The 18,763-nt window shown below is 48.0% G+C and overlaps 1 protein-coding gene across 1 annotated transcript in view; it reads left to right on the top strand.

Annotated features, from left to right (window-relative positions):
* Positions 1-18,763, top strand: part of DCLRE1A (DNA cross-link repair 1A) — a 294,752-nt gene that overhangs the window by 141,577 nt on the left and 134,412 nt on the right. Inside the window, exon 3 of the mRNA XM_069611864.1 lies at positions 15,506-15,639. Coding sequence (XP_069467965.1) covers positions 15,506-15,639 — 134 coding nt within the window. The remainder of the gene's footprint in view (positions 1-15,505; positions 15,640-18,763) is intronic.

Genomic DNA, 18,763 nt, shown 5'->3' with positions numbered 1-18,763 from the left:
AAGTAAGCAATGGGTGATCAAACCAGTCTATGAGGAAATGGAGTTCGACTTTGTCAAAAGCCTTATTGTTGCTGTATTGGAGAAGCACAGATGTGGAATTTTGAACGTTTCTGTGCAGAGCACTGATCCATTGCCACCCAACATTGCCACTGTGCCATGTCCATCCAAAGGACAGCTGGTTGTGAAGTACAAATCCCGGTTTAAATAATTGTAATACGATTGTCTTTTTGTAAATACATGTTATTCAACAGTGTGCATACAAAGTACGCTAACCCTAACCCCTACCTTCACCATCCTGGGTGCCGAAAAACCTCGGTGTCATCTTTGAATTCTCTCCATTCACCTCGTATTGCTGACCTTGTCTATATGTGTATGTATATATTTTTGTTGATGTAACTAATTTTCACAATCTCTTGTAAATGCTGCGCACTGTTAACCGAGGGGAGGCTTGCGTATTGCAAATAATAAAACAAACAATAAATCTCACTTTCAACTCAACTTCTACGGTACTTTATACTTTCCCTGGCCTTCCCCAAAAAATTAAGTCTTAATAGTTATGGTTCTTTGGGGCTTCAAAGCTCGCAGACAACGAGGACAAAATTGTGGGCCTTAGAACGCGCCAAGCGAGCCGTTGCAGATGGGAGAGAAGCCAGTTCGCATTTGCACATTGAGGCGCAGTACATAAATGGATTCGAAACTTCAAGTTCTCACAGATGGCTTTACTACGGGATGTTGCAAAGAAAGTAAGTATGTTCATTTCTAGTGAAGTCAGCGGCTTTGATGTTCAGCTCGCGCCCCGAAGAGGCCCACAACTCGCACTGGCAGTAGAAGGTTCTATTGATTTTTGACCTTGAGAGACCGGGACCATGCCGAAAGAACTTCATTTGAAGGGGGGGGTGCAATAACATAAGACGATAAGGCAGAAAATTCTGAAACTAGACCGAGTTTCATATTAGTTCAGTATACGAAAAATCGTTGTCAAGAGCACAGTCGGATTTACGGACTGCATTACGCAGAGACACAATGGAAATTGCAAATATAATGTAAGTAACTCTTTACTTTTATACCGGAATTAATGAATGGATGCATGAATGAATGAAGAGCTTGGAAAACGTTTGTGGGGTCGTCCTTGTAGCGGGCACATGGGCAGGCAGGTCCATATTCCATGCGCATGTAGACAGTCGTTTCTCATTGTGTACTAACCTCGATTTTTATTTCGTTACTTTTCGCATTGATTTTAGAGCTGAACATACTCCATTGCAATATCCTTGAAAGCAAATAGTTTCAGCTCGGCCGTAATAAATAAAATGAAAAATATTAATAAAGATCGGCTGGTGAGACTAATTATAAATTTTATGTTTTCAAAACTGGTATATCCTTCCCTTTTGCTACTGCCACCAGTTTCAGACACAGGCAGATGTTTTTTTCAACCGCCAGCTGCAGCTTAATGTAAACAACTGCACAATTTTGATGATTTTATGGGACGATCGCCAAGGGCCCATATGCCCTTACGCGGTACTAGCGGCTAGAAGCAACATATCAACCTTTACGCTGGCCTAGTGCCTACTTGATGGAACAGCCTTGCGGTTCAACGTGCGACAAAAGTGCTTCTTTTAACGAAAACCAACACCCTGTGTACCATAAAGGAACAGCGCGTGACTCACGATAAACGTTTACAGATGTGCGGATAGAGATAAAAGAAAATAAATGGCTTTCGGAGTTCATATGGCAATTGCTGAATATTCTATAAACATTTAATGTCAAATGTACTTTACCAAATGTACCGTGTTGCTGTTTGATTTTAAAGTACAGTTTCATATTCCGAATTGTGGCGCGCTGTGTTGTGAGTTGATCTGTGTTGGTTTCTGGGTTCTGTGTGAAGTCGCGTAGAAGACTGGGCGCGTTTGCCTACGCAGCACAGAAACGTCGCGGAGAGAGGCGGGGAATATGAATGTTTTGATAATGTCAGGCTCGGGGGCGGTGGATATGATTTAGTGCCGCAAAAGCAGGTCAGCCAGGGCAATGGGGGAAATGATAGGATTATCACAAAATGGCAGCTCCCTGATGCCTGTTTTCGCGTGCGTTTAATGGTCCATAGGACATTTTTCTAAAATCGAGCGATTAAGGCTTAAAAACACATGGCCGATCCGTAGGGGCAATAAAAAGAAATTTGACAGAACCATTCCTTTAAAAGGGCACTGAAATTACAGATCATCCAGGTGGCTCCAAGAGCCGGGCCTCACTGACTGACAGAAGCTAAGAAATTTATTTCATGAAAAAGGCAGCCCAGCAACATTGTTTTCAGTTCCAGAGGGAGAGGGGGTGGCAACATGTAACAATTTCAGCTCTGTAGAGAGAACTCCAAGCAAAGGCTGGATACATGTATCCAGACTGCAAAGAGATCCCAGCACTCAAGGGAAGAACTGGGGCTGAATAATGCATAAGAAAATTGGATTTAAAAGGACTCCGTAAACAGTGTATTTGACCAGTCTTTATTAGAAATCGCAGAGTGAAATTTAGGCGGGAATTCAATTTTGCAAAATTAACACGTGTGTTTCCCCTTCAAAGTATTTCCAAACTCCCATACTGATTTAAAGTGTGTTCTGTTGCTCATATTGTAGCTTATGATTGTTAGGACCTGTTCAGTATTGCTCCCATAGGAATTTATATCAATTTAAGGATTTTTGCACACTTCATTGTTTTTCTAAGCCATTTTTAACGGTCATTTCAGAAGTGTAAAAGTACCAAAAACGTTTTTCTCTCTTGTTTGGGGAGGGACAATTATTTTCAAACACTGTATTCTGTTCTACATTCCTGAATACATGCTGCTTATTTACATCTGTGTAGAATTGCTCATTTGTGAATAAAGAACTTTGCAGGGGGAATCTTAAACTAAGCGCTATCTTTTCACAAACCAAAACTGTTTTTTTTTTTCCTGTGTTTTCTATTCTGTATTACTAGAAGTGAATTCAAATGCCTTACCTACTCTCTGAATTGTCTTTTCACCACATTGGTGATTGCTGCCCCATATATTAATTTGGCCCCATATATTAATACTCCTACGACACGTCCCCTTTCCTCCATACTTGTGGGACATCTCTCCGTCCTGTGGGACGGGACCGGAGCACTTTGTAAAAAGCATATACATTTTTTTCAAAAATGTATCCCTCTTTCCTGCGCGGGGGCCGGTGTAACGCTCACCTGATTCCCGCAGAGGCGCCGGTCTTGACTGGGCGAATACCGTATCTTCAAAGGTGATGTGTAACACACGGTTGGCTCTTTGGGCTGGACCTCTGTGCACTGTATGTCTGACTCGAAGAGTAAGATGTCTGCAGATAGAAAATACGGGATTAATGAACTGGGGTTATTGGGTGTCTCTCTTCTTCCCTTTCTCTTTTCCTGTAGAACCCCAAAGGTTAACGCTCTCACCTTAGGTAAGTGAACGCCGAGCTCTCCATCTGCCTCTGGGCAGGGTGCCGTAACCATTTTCTTCACTGGATAAGGGTGCAGGCCTCTTGACCTCAGAGGACTGCTGTCTGTCGTTTACTGCACGAACGGTAAGTTCCGAGTATTTCAAATGTCTTTAAAAGTCTTTTGTAATGATGTCTCTCGTTTTGCAGGGTTCCGGCGATGGCGGATGACAGGCTGAAGTCAGTTGAGGAATGGAAGCGCCTGGAAGCACGTAAGTAAGCACTTGTTGCTTGCTTCACGATGCGCACTAACTGTCATTTTATCTTGCAGGTACAAGTTCGGAGCTGCTGAAGGGTGCCGGAATACCCACTGGGTTCGGCGTGGGAAGGAGTAATGGCACGTGAGTAATAAAGTTACCCAATGTCTTTAAACGCACCTTCTTTTGTCTTTCAGATGCGGAATGCAGTGCGAAGGCCTCCGGAGCACGCAAAGAGTAGGTAAGCCTTTGTCTTTCAGATGCCGGAATGCAGCGCGAGGCGTTGGTGACAGCCGATGGACCAGGTAAGAGATGCGCTGTCACTGAAGACCGTAGTGCTAACTTGTTCTTTCTTGTCTTTATAGGTGTTGCTGAAGACTGGATTCAGGATGGTAAGCCTTTTTCCCTTAGGCCCAGGATAGGATGCAGAAGACACGATGAGCGTTCTGCTGCAGAGGATGCAGAATAACGCAAAGCAAGATTCATCCATCAGGTGTGGTTTAAATAGCCTCCTGTAGTGCTTAGGTGTCTCCTTCCACAGCCTCGCCTAGGTAAGAAAAGAGTTCCTACTTTCCAGAAGAGTTTGTGTTCTGAACCTAGGGAGTGGCTCCTGCCCCACCCAACAGGAAAAGTAGTCCCAAACAGAAGAGGATCAGAGGCTCAACTGGCAGGTAAGTAAGCAGCATGGTCTGCTGCAGGTAAATCCACCCAAGCATTATGAGCCCGGCGCTTCCAGCGCTGGGACTGGGCATATTTATGAGCCTGGTGCCACTGGCGCCAGGACAGGGTCCAAAAGGTCCCAATTGGGACTGGTTGGCACTCGGAACCTGAGTTATGGGTCTGCTTCCAAGGGAGTTGGGTGAGTCCTGACCTTTTGGAAGCAGAGATCATGACACCCGGCACATGGCCGTAACCCCGCCCACCTTGGCTCCGCCCCACGCATCTCCCATCAGTCCTTTTCTCCGCACGATCGAGGCCGGACGCACTTGCATCCTTGGAAGATTTTCTTCCATGTTTTCCTCTCTGGCTCTCGCTAGCGTTCATTTACTAGTCTTTTAAATTAGATTTTCCAGACTGTTCATCGTGTCACTGTTGCTTCGTGAGGGCGGAACCCCATCTTCTTTGTTTAGAGTGTTTGGGTCCGGAACACCGTTGGGACTCCTGTTTTTACTGTGACTCCCTTTTGGTACGGGCACTTCAACGTCGGTTGGAGCGGTGGGAGGAGGTGTTCGATGAACTCCTCCTTCTCATTTTCAGGCGTTCATCGACGAGAAGAAGAAACGCCCGGTAAGTTCTTTACTTTTCAGAGCACCCCGACCGGGGATACCTTCCCAGGTTCCTCTCGGGCCGGGAGGGGCATTGATCGCTCTGTTACCGGGGTTCGCCCTGAGGTGCCTGTCGGGCCTAATAATTCTACCGGAGTTTTCTCCGAGGGTCTCCGTAAGGGGCCTGTGTACACTGGAGTACGCTCCAAGGCCCCTCCTGTGGGGGCTGTTTGTAGGCCCCGTTCTACTGAGTCGTGGGGTACCAGAGCTTGCTCTGAGGCCTCTCTTTGGGCTTCCCCCTTGGCTGGGCTTGTGGTTACCGAACGGATGTTCGAGGCCCGTACCGATGAGGCTTTTACCGGTCCGAGGTCCCTCGTACAGAGGCTAAGGCTACCAACAGTTCTGAGGGGCCGGGCAAGGCCCTGTCGGTGAAAGCGGTTGCTCACCGTTCCCGCTCTTGTGGTGACACCAGATCTGTTGAGGGGGCAAATAAGAAAGGTTCTTCTTTTACCGGCAGTGCCGAGGCCCTTCCTTCGAAGGCTCAGTTGGCGGTTGGTATGTCGCAGAAACATTCCAGGCCTCATAGTACCGGCTCTGCCCAGGTTCCTTACGTTATGGCTAAAATTAAGACCCCTGACCCATCGACGGGGACCCCTGCCTCACTTCCTCACGTGCCGCAGTTCCCCTCAGATGAGGACAAAATGGCGGCCGTTCCCGCCACGACCACGGTGGCCATTTTAGGTAATACCCCTACGCCATCGGCCCCTGGTGTAGGGTTCGGTCCTTTGGGTGAACCTAAGGTCCCTTGTGCGCATCCTTACCGGCCGGTTTATGATGGCAACACCCGGATGCCTCTTCCGCATGTTTCGTTGCCCGCGGGGGCGGCTCCCTTGATTTATGTGGATACGTCGGTGGAGGGGCCGGTGTGGCACCCTTCTCCGTTACGTCCCTGGATTTGTCCGCCTCATGAGGCCTGCTTAGGTTCCGAAACAATCTCCTGAGGACGCCTTTTCCGGTAAATTTCAAGCGCTTATGCTCACCGACCCCCATGAGGGAATATTTCAAAGGGCTTTTCAAGGAGATATGTCCACCTGCGCCTCCGGCTCCACCTGTTCCTCCGGCACCTCCCTTGCCCGTGGTGCCTCCCCTTGCTCTTCCGCCTTTGCCACCATTGTCCCCAGTGGACAAGGCAGTGACTGACCCGGCTCAGCAGGATCCTGACCTGTCAAATGACCCTCAAGGCGATCAGGACAACAAGGACCTTCCCCGCTCTAGCAGAGCTTTTTATGAACGGGTACTGGACATGAGTTTCTATGTTCTGGTGCCCGAGGCACCTGCTCCGCAGGAGGGTGTGCTTTCTGGGGCGTTCACCTTGTCTCCCTTGGAGTGTACCAGCCTGTTCCTGCAGGACGACGTTCTGGCCGAGGTCCGAAGAGTTTGGGGGGAAAAGCCACACTCGGGACTTTTTGTCAATAAAAAGATTGACGCGAGGTACAGGCTGCATTCTTCGGAAGAAGTGGCCTTGTCCTGTCCGCCTCCCTCCTCCACAGTGGTGGCTGTGGCTACGTTGCAATCTAGACCTCCAGCATCCTCTTCCGCGACGGCTACTCAGGTCTTGGGGGGGGGGGGGGGGGGGGGGGGGGGCGGGGGGGAGGACAAGCTCCTGGACTCCCTAGGAAAATCTTTGCCAATTCTACCTTGCAGCTCAGGCAGGCCAATGCAGAATTGATTTTGGCGGGAGCTAACATGCGGATGTGGAAAGGTCTGGCGGAGTTTGAGGAGCACATTCCGGTCGAGAAGTTGGAAGATTTCAGAGGTGGCCTTTCTGATGCCAGGGTCTTGGCCCAGGATCTACTGGAGGCTGCGGCTCATCACGTAGACACCTCGGCTTGGGGCCTGATGCTTGGGCGAGATACCTCGCGGCAAGCGTGGCTGCATGCCACTAAGTTTTCGAAGGAAGTGCAAGACAAGGTACTGGACCTTCCATTCGATGGTAAGGGGCTTTTTCACTCTTCCACTGATGTAGAGCTCACCAAAACCAAGGATAGCACTCAGACGGCTAAATCATTGTCTGTTCTGGTTAAAGCTCCTTTCAAATCCCAGAGACCGTTGTCGCAAAGTCGACCTTCCTCTGGTTTTAGGGGCTTCCTCGACCGCAAATCTCGCAGAGCGGATACTCCTGCGGGGAATAACCGCCGTAGACAGCGTACGCTGTTTTTCTCCCGCTCCTCAGCCTCCTCATCAGGTTCAGATGGCATCTTCTCTGTGGAAAAGGACAGTGAGCTAAAGACTTGGTAGAGTCTCTCCCAGGGGTTATTCACCCAAGAACAGGTCATTGGGCTGTGTTCGTGCTGGTAGAGATATTCCCAGACCCCCCCTTTGTTTGCATACATTAACTTTGGGTTTCACCCTAAGTTAACAGGGCAATCCAGACGTGGACCCCCTGCTCACTGTCATTAGAGAGGCAACAGTTTCACCTCACTGATGATGCCCAACAAGGCTGAAACACATGTATGGGGTTACTGATGGTACTCTTGTTCAGAGGAGAATTGCCTAGCATTCCGGCGCTGGACTGCCCTTGGCAGGACAAAGGCTGATATGCGGGGAAATTTCTTCTCTGTGAAAAGGACAGTGAGCTAAAGACTTGGTAGAGTCTCTCCCCAAGGGGTTATTGACCCAAGAACAGGTCATTGGGCTGTGTTCGTGCTGGTAGAGAGATTCCCAGACCCCCCCCCCCCCCCCCCTTTGTTTGCTGCCACCGATAAGCCTGCCAAATGAAGGTTTTCTGCGCTCGCACGAGACCCTGGTGGGAGGACGCATTGCGTCTCATTGGGAGGTGTGGCAGACCATCGCAGCAGACTAATGGGTCTTGTCAGTCGCTCGAGCTGGCTTCCGCTTGCCTTTACCCCCTACCCCACCCCTCAACCCTCCTTTTCAGCTGTCGGGCTCACCCTCCCTCAAGGCCGAGGTTCAGAAACTTCTGCACCTCAGAGCTGTGGAACCCACTCCCCTTGGGGAGCGAGGGGAGGGCTTTTACTCCTGGCTGTTTACGGTGCCCAAACCCAACCAAGCTGGCATGCGCACCATCCTAGACCTTTCCCAGTTCAATCTTTTCCTACCCCAAGAGAAATTCAAGATGATCATGCCTAGCCAGATGCGCTCCTCTTTGCAGATGGGCGATTGGCTCAGCGTGGTGGATCTTCAGGATGCGTACATGCATATCCTGATTTGGAATACACACAGGAGATGCCTCTGCTTCTCTTTGGGAGAGGAGCACTTCCAGTTTCGGGTGCTTCCTTTTGGCCTCAGCTCGGCGCTGCGTGTCTTCACGAACATGTCGGTGATTGCGGCCTATCTTCGTCTCCAGGTTGTCCATGTGTATCCTTATTTGGACGACTGGCTCTTACGCAGCCCTCGTCTGTTGGCAGCAGCGGGCAACCTCCAGTCTCTCCTTCAGCTCCTGTTCCATCTTGGGCTGTCGGTGAACTGGCGGAAATCCTCCATGACGGTCTCACAGTGTTGGAACTGATATAATATTGTTTCGTCCTCATTGTATATGTTGGCCTATGCCCAGTCGCTTTGCGAGGAAATCCGTATTACAAGGTCGTGACCTCAAGTGAATCGAGCCTCCATTTTAGGTTAGAACCATCATTTTAGTTATTCGTGCAAAGTCACCCTGTAGTATGTAAATTAGAAAACTAACCTGGCGCGACCCTAGCCCAGTGTATAATTAACTTGTAAGAGGCTGGACATCATTATAACAAACTGTATAAATACGCTGATGTCCAGTTAGCAAATTCTGCTTACTGCTCACATTGAACCCTGCTGGTGGTCTCTGTGATGTATTGACAGCCAAATAGCTATTTGTGAACTTTGTTCAGTACTGTTCAGTTTTTGTAATAAAGATTCTGGGAATCTTTACAAGCCTGTGTCGGTATATTTTCCTTTGCATGGTGTAAAAGCCTTAATATTGTATTTTTCTGATTCCACAACAGGACCTGATCTTCCTGGGTTTTCGTTGGAACACGATCGACTGCCGAGTGTAACTGACCGGGGACAGAATGGGGGATCTGTTGGCAGCGTGTCAGATGTTTGCGCAGTCTGAGAGCATGTCGGCCTGGGGGTTCCAAAGGCTTCTGGGCCTCGTGGCCTCGTGTGTACTGGCTCTTCCTCTTGCTCGTCTCAAAATGAGATGGAGCCAGATGGCTCTTCGGAGTTCCTGGTGTCAGGCTGTGGACCCGGATTCTAAGCGGATAATGATTCCGGATTCCATGAGAGTGGACCTGGACTGGTGGTCCTCTCTCAGCAACCTGTCGGTGGGCGTGGGGTTTCAGGACCCAGCCCCCATGGTGACGATCACGACAGACTCCTCCCTTTTGGGGTGGGGTGCAACGTTAGATCTTCTTCAGGTCTCGGACCTCTGGTCGCCTCAGGACAAGCTCCTGCACATAAATCATTTGGAGCTTCTGGCGATCTTTCTGGCGCTCAAGGCGTTCAGACCACTCATTGTCAACCAGGTGGTCTGCATAAGAACGGACAATGTGGTATCAATGTATTACATAAACAAGCAAGGGGGAACAAAGTCTTCCCCTCTCGTGGACCTGTGCATCCAGATTTGGGAGTGGGCCGTGCTTCATGGCGTTGGGCTGCTTGCAGTGCACATCCCGGGCCAGCTGAATGTCACAGCGGATGCCCTCAGCCGGCGGACAGTGGTCAGCTACGAGTGGGAGTTGAAGGCGGAGGTCCTTTCGTGGATTTTCTCGCATTGAGGCACACCGGAGGTGGACCTCTTCGCCACGGTGGTAAACAAGAAGCTTCCTCAGTACGCCTCCAGAGGGGGGCTGGGAGCCTCCTCTTTGGGTGATGCTCTCGAGATTCCATGGCACAACATGAGAGCTTACGCCTTCCCGCCTCTGCCCCTAGTTCATCAAGCAATTTGGAATTTGAAGAACTCTGTGAACTGTTCTCTTCTACTGATAGCCCTGTGGTGGCCGGCCAAGTCTTGGTTCTCAGAACTTTAGGTGTATCCGCCGATCAGGTTACCAGTAACTCCCAATCTTCTTCACCAAGGAGAACAGATGTGGCACCCCTCCTCACAATCGATCAGCTTGGCGGCATGCTGCCTGAGTTCAAGTCTTTAGAGCATTTGAGTTTGTCTGCGGATAACATGCGCATTATCCAGGCAGCCAGGAAACCCTCGACCAGATCTCAATACAAGAGTAAATGGCTCAGGTTCTGTCATTGGTGTTTGGAGAAAGAGTTGGATCCGAGGGTGGCAACGATTGACACGGTGCTGTCCTTCGTATCCTCCCTAGCAGAGTCAGGGGTTCATGTTCTGTCTTGCAGGACTTCTCTCTCAGCAGTTTCTGCGTACCTTTCTACAGACCTGTGTTCTTATTGTCTAACTAACCCGGTGGTGAAGTGACATTTTGCTGGCTTGACACGCCTCTACCCTCCAGTTCGTAGTCCGCACCCGTCTTGGGATCTAAATGTAGTCCTGACGGCGCTGTGCCATAAACCCTTTGAGCCAATGGCTACGGTTGACCTCAGGTACGTGTCCTGGAAAGTGTCCTTTCTGGTCGCCGTTACGTCGGCGAGGAGAGTGAGTGAGCTCCAGGCATTGTCGGTGCATCCTTTCTTGGTCTTTCACAAGGACAAGGTAGTCCTTCAGACAAACCCGGCTTTCCTACCGAAGGTAGTGACTGAATTCCATCTGAATCAGTCGATCTCTCTTCCGGTCTTTTTTCCGAACCCTGCCTCGGAGGCTGAAAGGGTTCTACACTGTCTTGACGTCTGAAGCGCTCTTAAGTTCTACCTGGACAGGACTTCCGAGCTTCGGAGTTCTTAACTTTTGTGACCTTCGGTAGCCCTCAGGGCAGGCTGGCGTCTAAGGCATCTATTTCCAGATGGATTGCCGCCTGTATCAGAGAGTCTTTCACCGTCCAAAAGCTGAAACCTCCTAAAGGTATCCATGCACACCTGGTGTGGGGCAAGGCAGCCGCGGTTGCTTTTCAGAAATATGTTCCCTGGGAGTCCATCGCTAAAGCAGCTACTTGGGCCTCCCCATCTGCTTTCTGTAAGCATTACTGTCTCGATATGAGCTCTATAGCTGACGCTCAGTTTGGTCAGGCTGTGCTAAAGAACCTGTTTCAGTAAGGGGTATTTCCATCCACCCATAGCTCCTGTAAGGAGTGCTTGGGAATCTCCCACAAGTATGGAGGAAAGGGGACGGGACGTAGGAGTATTACCAGGTTACTCCTGTAGTGACCACCTTACTCCTAGTCCATAGTCCCCTTTCCTCCATACGCCCGCCCGCCGTCCCCTCTAATAAGGTTCCTCTGTTATTCCTAATGGGTCTTGGACCCTGCGATAGAAAAGGACTGATGGGCGATGCGCGGGGCGGGGCCAAGGTGGGCGGGGTTACGGCCGCGTGCCGGGCCCCGCGCAGGAAAGAGAGGAGGGACACATTTTTGAAAAGAATTTGGATGCTTTTTACAAAGTGCTCCGGTCCCGTCCCACAGGAGGGATAGATGTCCCACAAGTATGGAGGAAAGGGGACTATGGACTAGGAGTAAGGTGGTCACTACGGTGAGTAACCTGATAATTTGTGTTAGATTTGAATTTTAATAAATAATACCTTTACCAACCAGCCTGATTCCTGGTCCAGTGTGACCTGGGGGTATTTTGAGAAGGGTGTGATAGGAGTGGTATATCACCCAGAATATTGAACCTACAGACATAATAAATATTTAATCTGTGCATTACATATTAGGCGAGACACGGGTTTATTGCCTGATTGAAATCCTTAACATACCACCATGCGGAGTACAAAGAAAAGAGCATGGCTTATGAGCCATCGGTGTGGACCGCACACCCTTATGCCCAAAAAGGGTTAATCAGTTTCGTATGGGATCATTCTGTTATTTGCAGGATCTCAAGTGAATCAGTTTTTTCCAAGACACATGTGTCAATTTAGTTTTAATCAAATAAATTGCACCAAGATGCTTGGTTCTTGTTTCTAAAGCATAGAGCAGGAAAGAAGCCACTGCATTTCGGACCAACCGTCCTTCATCTGAGCCACATGCCCTAGTTTATCAACAAAAGCAATCCTTCTACTCTGTGAAACCATCAGTAATTGTAATTAACATATTGTTGACCAGTTATCCCATTGCGTCATGTTATTCAATACAGCGGCATGTAGTGCGTGTTAATTTCAGGTGTTCAGATACATTGCCAATAATATGAAAATATTAACAGGGTGCCCACAGCGTGGAACAAAACGGATAATTGCATGTAACCTATAAACAAGATAAATGCAATGAGTTTTGTTTCTGCCGTTGGGTATCGCATGCTACATCATGAGTTATCATGCTTATATGTGCTGTTCCAGTGCTACTGTGATGATCTCACCATATTGTGTTAGTTGAACCATTCGGTCATTATGCGACAAAGACAATGCATCAAAAACATTGATTAGTATTCCTCCTTTCACCCAATTATTAAGGTGGTGCACTTAAGCATTATTCGACTGTGTGACATAGAAGAATTCACAAATATTCATAACTTGGCGTATCTGTGAAGGTCTCAGTTATCAGTGCCGGTTGGCATTAGCGTAATTGTCTAAAACGCATGGTTTTACAATGATTTAAGGATACTAACGTGTACTACAGTACGGTACGTGTTTCTCATTGCTGTGTGCTGCACATTCATTGGGAAAACAGTATTATACATTTGTTCTTATAGACCCTGTGATCTGCTCGTAATCTACGAGATCCGCTGAGCTTACCTTGGTGTCAGATCGTCGGCGCATGGTGCACGACAGCATAGCTGGCAGCAGCCTGAGCTATTGTGCCCTTTCCTTCTTGGGTGCTTGCATTGTCATGGAGATGACAACGCTGCGTTGCCTGACAAAATGGCTTTTACGCTTAGACAGCGGCGGCCATTTTGGGATGGTATTTTTTTTTTATATATATCCTTACTGTAATGCTCGAGTGAAGTTCTATGCTTTTCCTAATGCTACTCAATGAAATGTCTGAAAGTCCAAAATAAAAATCAATCTAGTGCCCTTTTTCGTCCTTCCATTTCTTAGTTTCTTATTCTGTTGTCCTTCCCGCACTTTCTGCTCTGTGCCGCTTTAAAAGCTTCTCTCCCACGCCGCTTCCGTCTGCATCGGTCGCGTTGACAAGCGGCTCCTCTGGATGCATGGGTTTGAGGTCAGGGCCTCCCCACCTCCAGACACCCTTGGGACCGGCACGCGTCCCAAGGGAACTAGCATTTTCCCAAATGCCACCAGCAGGAAACCGGCTGCCTTAATCCGTCTCCTTGGAGGCATGGTTCCCTAGCCGCGCTGCAGCCCCTCACAAACACCAGGGCAGAATCTGCACGCTTTTCTCCTCCAGGCTTTCGCTCTCCTTATGAAAAACCACACCTTTTTATAGTTGAAAAATCAGTCGAGTGGAGTTTCCCTTACTTTTCCCATGTTTCTACTGCTTCCAGTTGCCTCTTCCTCGTCAATATTGGTTGAAAATGGGTTTTGGGTGATGGAAGGGTTTTGGAGGATAGATCTGTTTCCTGCTTTTCTCATGGAATCAACAGTGGACATATGGAAATCCTGTAGCCTGGTTTTCACCTCCAGGGGGATGGATGCCCCCTTCCATATTTCTGGTGGTTGATTTATACAGACATAAGTTTTGATGGTATTCCCTGTGATTTTAAATTGGTAGAGGATGAATGGCTATAAACATCAGACACCTGGCTTTGTTTGAGTTTGGTTTTCTTCTTCCCCAAATTGACATAAAGGCGTCCGAGACTTCTCCCTCCTTTTTTGTCGCCCCTGGGGAATTCCCACAAAGGCAACTCAAACACCCCTACCCAGGTGATTTGTCCGTATTTGCTTGTTCAGCCCCAGGGTTGTTTTCCAAGGCCAATGGCCTTCCCCTGACCCCCTGAATAGAGGGCTCTCTGGGTCTTAATGGGAATATACCCCCAGGTTTCTCACAGTGGGGTTGTGCTGCTTCTAAGTACGTGTCCATTTCCCTAGATTTCCAGGCTTCTGATGAGTGTAGTCCTCTTTCAGGTGCCATGGAATAGGTCTTTACAATCTCTCGCCTGGTGCTAACTGTCCTCTGCTTCAGAGCCTTGGGCTTGACCGTAGGCGGCCTGGGTGACTACTCCAGTGTGGTCCATCCAGGCTTAACCAGACTAGGGATGTAGTTGAGTTTGGGAGAATTTGTTGGTAACCTAAAGGATGTGGCATGTAAAGTTCTCCCGGTAACTCTGTTGCAGTGGACGTGGTAGCACACCTCTTGAACCGTGGGTCTCGTACCCATATGTGCTTGCCTCTCACATGAGGCCTGCCTGCACTTTTCTAATTTTAAAACCCACCAGTGGCCCAACTCAGCCTTTGATAAATTGGGTTCTGTTAAATTGGATAACTACACGTGTTATTGCATTACTTGGAAGCAGTGGGAATCTGGCAAGAGCCGCTACAAGAACCCAGATCATCATGAATGCTTAACTTCCTGTAGAGGAGTACTTTATATTTTTTCTCTTTTCGCAGCCGAGTGTCGTACGTTTTATTTGGTCGTGCAATAACCCCCTCCTCTACCCCCCCCCCCACCCCCGCACCCTATCGCCCGCAAAAAAGCGCTAGTCGAGCGCTTCGAGAAAAGTTCTCTCGTATAAGCAAACTATTCCAGTCCTTGACTACAAAAGAATACTTAATGATAAAAAAATCGTAAGCATCTGCATTTTTAGTTCTTGGAGTATTCCTTTTCCAAGTCCTTTTGCGGAATGTAATCGTCCTTGTTTTTTTTCACTTAACTTAGTGGCTCACATTTGATCATTGGAAATGTGAGCTTTCGGAAATGGAATATAAAATGAAGAAGCATTTAAAAAATGAAAACAATTCATAGGGTGTCTTTCTTGCACTAATTGGAAAGAATGTTCTCAAGCGGCAACAGCCAATGATGGTTTCAGTTGGTTTTTCTACAGCCCATTGAATACGAGATAATCAAAATAATGCCATTGTCGCAATCTTTGGACTACTAGCTAGTTAAACGTTTGTGTAAATCCACCCAAAACCTGGTCTGATTGCCCTGGTTCCCGGCTTCCCTTTGCATTTTATTTAATTCGTTGTGGAATTCAGTTCCTTCTTGTCGGTGGGGCTACTGTAGTGAAGTTTCGTAATGGATGTTTGATGGCAGCGCCTCTTTGAATGTGCCTGGAAAGATCTTGGAATCTTTCCTTCCACGTGTCCCTCAATTTTTGTTTTTTTTGTTTAACGTTTGTGCCCTGAAGTGACTGTATGTAACAAATCTACATTTTCTCGCAAGTCACTTGTGAAAAGTAATGCATATCTCGCAAGCAAAAAGTCGGTCATGAATCTCCGTGTTAAAGTCACAGGGTCTTCTGATCCAAAGGTTTGCTAGGCACCAAAGTAGGGCCGGATTAAACGAGACTGGTGGGGCTAGTGCAGTATTTATTATGGAGATCGTTCTTCAGATTGCTCGACACTGAAGTAGGGAGAAAGTCGAATGTGCCCTGAACTGACTCCTTTCTTTGTCTCTTGCAGGAACTGGCTTCACAGTGGATGCTTTCCAGTTCGGCAGAATAGAAGGTTGCACAGCCTACTTTCTTACACATTTTCATGCTGATCACTATGGTGGTCTCACAAAGAAGTTCCAATTTCCAATCTATTGCAGTAAAGTGAGTAATTACTTGGCAGTTTGATTTAACCAGTCAATTGTTTTGTATGTTAAATGAAAGCATTTCACGTTCTAATTAATAATCATGATACACGAATGGTTCCTGGAGTGTTGAAACCCAAAAACTGATGGAAGCTAATACTTATGCATTTTCTAGAGTAGTGTTTTTGGCCGTTCTGTTTTTGTTTTTTTTTTTTTTTTGGTAGCTTTTGTGACGTTCCAGAAATCCAAGTAAACCATATACATCATCCTTGACGCAGCCATACATGCCTGAATTTATGAGAAATAATAGTGAGGTGTAGCTTGAGTCTCTAGGCCTGCCAACTGTGGTTTTAACGAAGCCGTGGAAAAGTCCTATTGTTTTCAATATGGTACCAGATTTAGTGACTGTTTGATCCCGGATATGCAGCCATGCTACACTCCCTTTCCTCCCCCCCCCCCCCCCCCCCCCCACGCCCACCCGCAAATCCTTCTCAGTTTCTGGGCCCAAGATCGTCTCTCCTTAGTTCCATCTCTGTGTAACCCATTGGCCATGTACACCTATGCTCTTGTGACACTAATTGTTGTACAGTGTACTGCACCTGCGGAATTCTAAACTGGAGGTACCACTGGCGTAGATACTTTTATAATCTGAAGCCGTAGACTGGGAGCGAGGCCGAGAAAGGGTTTTTATGTGGCAATGGTGGAATACAGTATACGTCCCAGAAATGCACATTCCACAAGATGTGAAAAACCTGGTGTCTGAAGTGGTGACCTGTAATATCTAGCTGTAGACGGGCACAACTGTCGTGTTGTACATCATTCTTGCCTTCAACAATAGTGAACCTGGACAAGATTGTATATGTGTGGCTGCTTGACTTTCAGAAGGACTGGAAACTTGACATGGATGGCAGTTAAGGCTGTTACTGTGCAGGAATACCCCCTAACTAGGCGTAGGTAAATGAGAGCGGTGTTACCACAGAATGAGAAATATCGCTCTGATCCTCCTCTCTTAAAAGACCATAGGCACTGAAATTCCACTTAAAGAAACAAACGTGGTACAAAAAAATAGCTTATGGTGGGGGGTGGGCTGTTTCATCGAGTAAAGATTGGGGATATGGCAATTCAGATGGAAAATACATGTACCTACATATGCTTTGAGTCCCAGGGGTACAAAACCAGATGTACCTGCAAGTGAAGTCTCCACAGCACTAGTGCATCTGTTAGAGGTACCTGAACCACGTAATGTGGAGGTGGTAATGCCCCAGAGTATGTTACATGTGTAATCTTGCCCAATGCTGGCTCACCTCAAACCAATGATTGAAACCATTCTCAATCTCATTTGTCACAGTAGACCAACAGACACTCGCCGACAATCTACATTGCCAGATGGAACCGTCCTCAGCTGGTTGAATTCCTACCTTGCTAACTGCCTTCAGTTTGTCCAAGTGGATAACTCCAGATGGCCAATTCCCTTATGTGTGGGAGTCCTGCAAGGTTTCATCCTCTTCTACCCTAATCTTTAGATGAAGCCACTTGGGAGTCCTCGCGGCTCCCCACAACATCCATATCCACCAATATGCAGATGCCCTGCAGCTCTACCTCTAGATATCCTTCAATGACGACATCCACAGGGTTTAGGCCTGCCTCACATTGAAGTCCTGGATGTCCAGTGCTTACCTGAAGCTCATCCCCCTCCAAGACCAAATTCCTACTGCTGACCAACAACAGATTGCCTCCTGTGCAAAGTTTCTTGAGTTAGACATTGATACACGTGGCCTTCGAACGGCACATAGCAAGGAAGACTACTTGGTATCATCTTTCTCTCCTACGGAAAATGCAAGCTTTCATTCCAGAAAACCACTTCAGATCTGCTGCCCAAACCTTGGTCTTCTCCCACCTGTGGCAGTGCCCCTTTTGGATGGCCACCTCGCACCCCACAGAGGCGCCGTGCATGCTGCAGCACAACTCGCCAAATTCAACCACATAACCCTGACCCCTCTCTAGCTGCACTGGCTCCCACTGCAAGCACATAGCTTCAAATCCTGTCGCATCATCTAAAGGCTGTTGCCCTGAAGTCCCCAAGCTACCTCCCAGAGACAATCGACATCTCTGGAAACCTACTATCCACCAGAATTAAGGACGTGTGCAGACTTTAACTCTGCTGGTACAGGAAAGAAGAACCAGAAGACAATCTTTACCGGTCTACATCCCACTCTTGTAACTCCCCCCCAATCTTCCCCCATCAACCCTAGACTCGCCCCCTCACTTCTACATTACAGGAAGGAGCTCAATACCCTCCTTCAAGTAATGCCTCCTCCCTAGCAGCTTGTTCTGCACACCCTCCACTCCCCACCTGACCTGAGACTGAGTGATCTGGTTCCCTGGTTGCTTGTATATCATGCTGCAACTGCCTGTCACTATCTTCCTCCTCCCATGTTAGCTTCCTTGTATCTCTACGTGTCCTGCACTCCATTTCTTCTCAAAGCTAATTCTGTGCTCATATAGCCCAATCATTTTAAAGCATTGAGACACACAAACTAGATGATGCTCTACAGCTGGAAGAGTGGAAGGAGTCTAGGCTGTGCTTTAGATGTGGTCTGAGAAATCACCATGTATTGGGATAAGTGGAATGTGCTGGCACATACCCTTGCAATGGAGCGAACCACCCATAGTTTGACTACACAGAACAGGAGGAGATGGGCCCTCTTGCAGTTAATACTTTAGCCAAAGCCGTATCTAAACAGGTTAAGGGGCCGTGAAGCAGAACCTGGGCAAGGGAATGCTGACTAATTATCCTTGCATAGACCCAACACTGTAGTTTTGCTATGAATGTGGCAGGGCTGGTCTCTACCATACCAGCTGTACAAATCCTGCTCATCCTTGTATGCCTCTGAACCTCAGGGAAATGATGGCGGCTCATGTGGTTGGTGCTTAGGGAGTTTTGAAGCTATTCAGACCTAGAAAATGCATACTCCACTACAAGCTTGGGTGCAGAACAGCACTGTTGAGCGGACCTATCAAAGCTCCTGAGCCAGCAGTAATACTAGGCAATCCTGTCACGCTCTCTGGACCCCACTGTGGAGTTCCAAGTGGAACTTATTGTAAGGGCGCAATGAACGACCTGGACGACGGCGACACGATTA

This window comes from Ambystoma mexicanum, chromosome 8 (genome assembly GCF_040938575.1).
Source record: "Ambystoma mexicanum isolate Mex_15411 chromosome 8, UKY_AmexF1_1, whole genome shotgun sequence".
NCBI classification, from domain to species: Eukaryota; Metazoa; Chordata; class Amphibia; order Caudata; family Ambystomatidae; genus Ambystoma; species Ambystoma mexicanum.
Note: the sequence above shows the minus strand (reverse complement) of the source record. Positions and strands in the feature narration are given on the sequence as shown.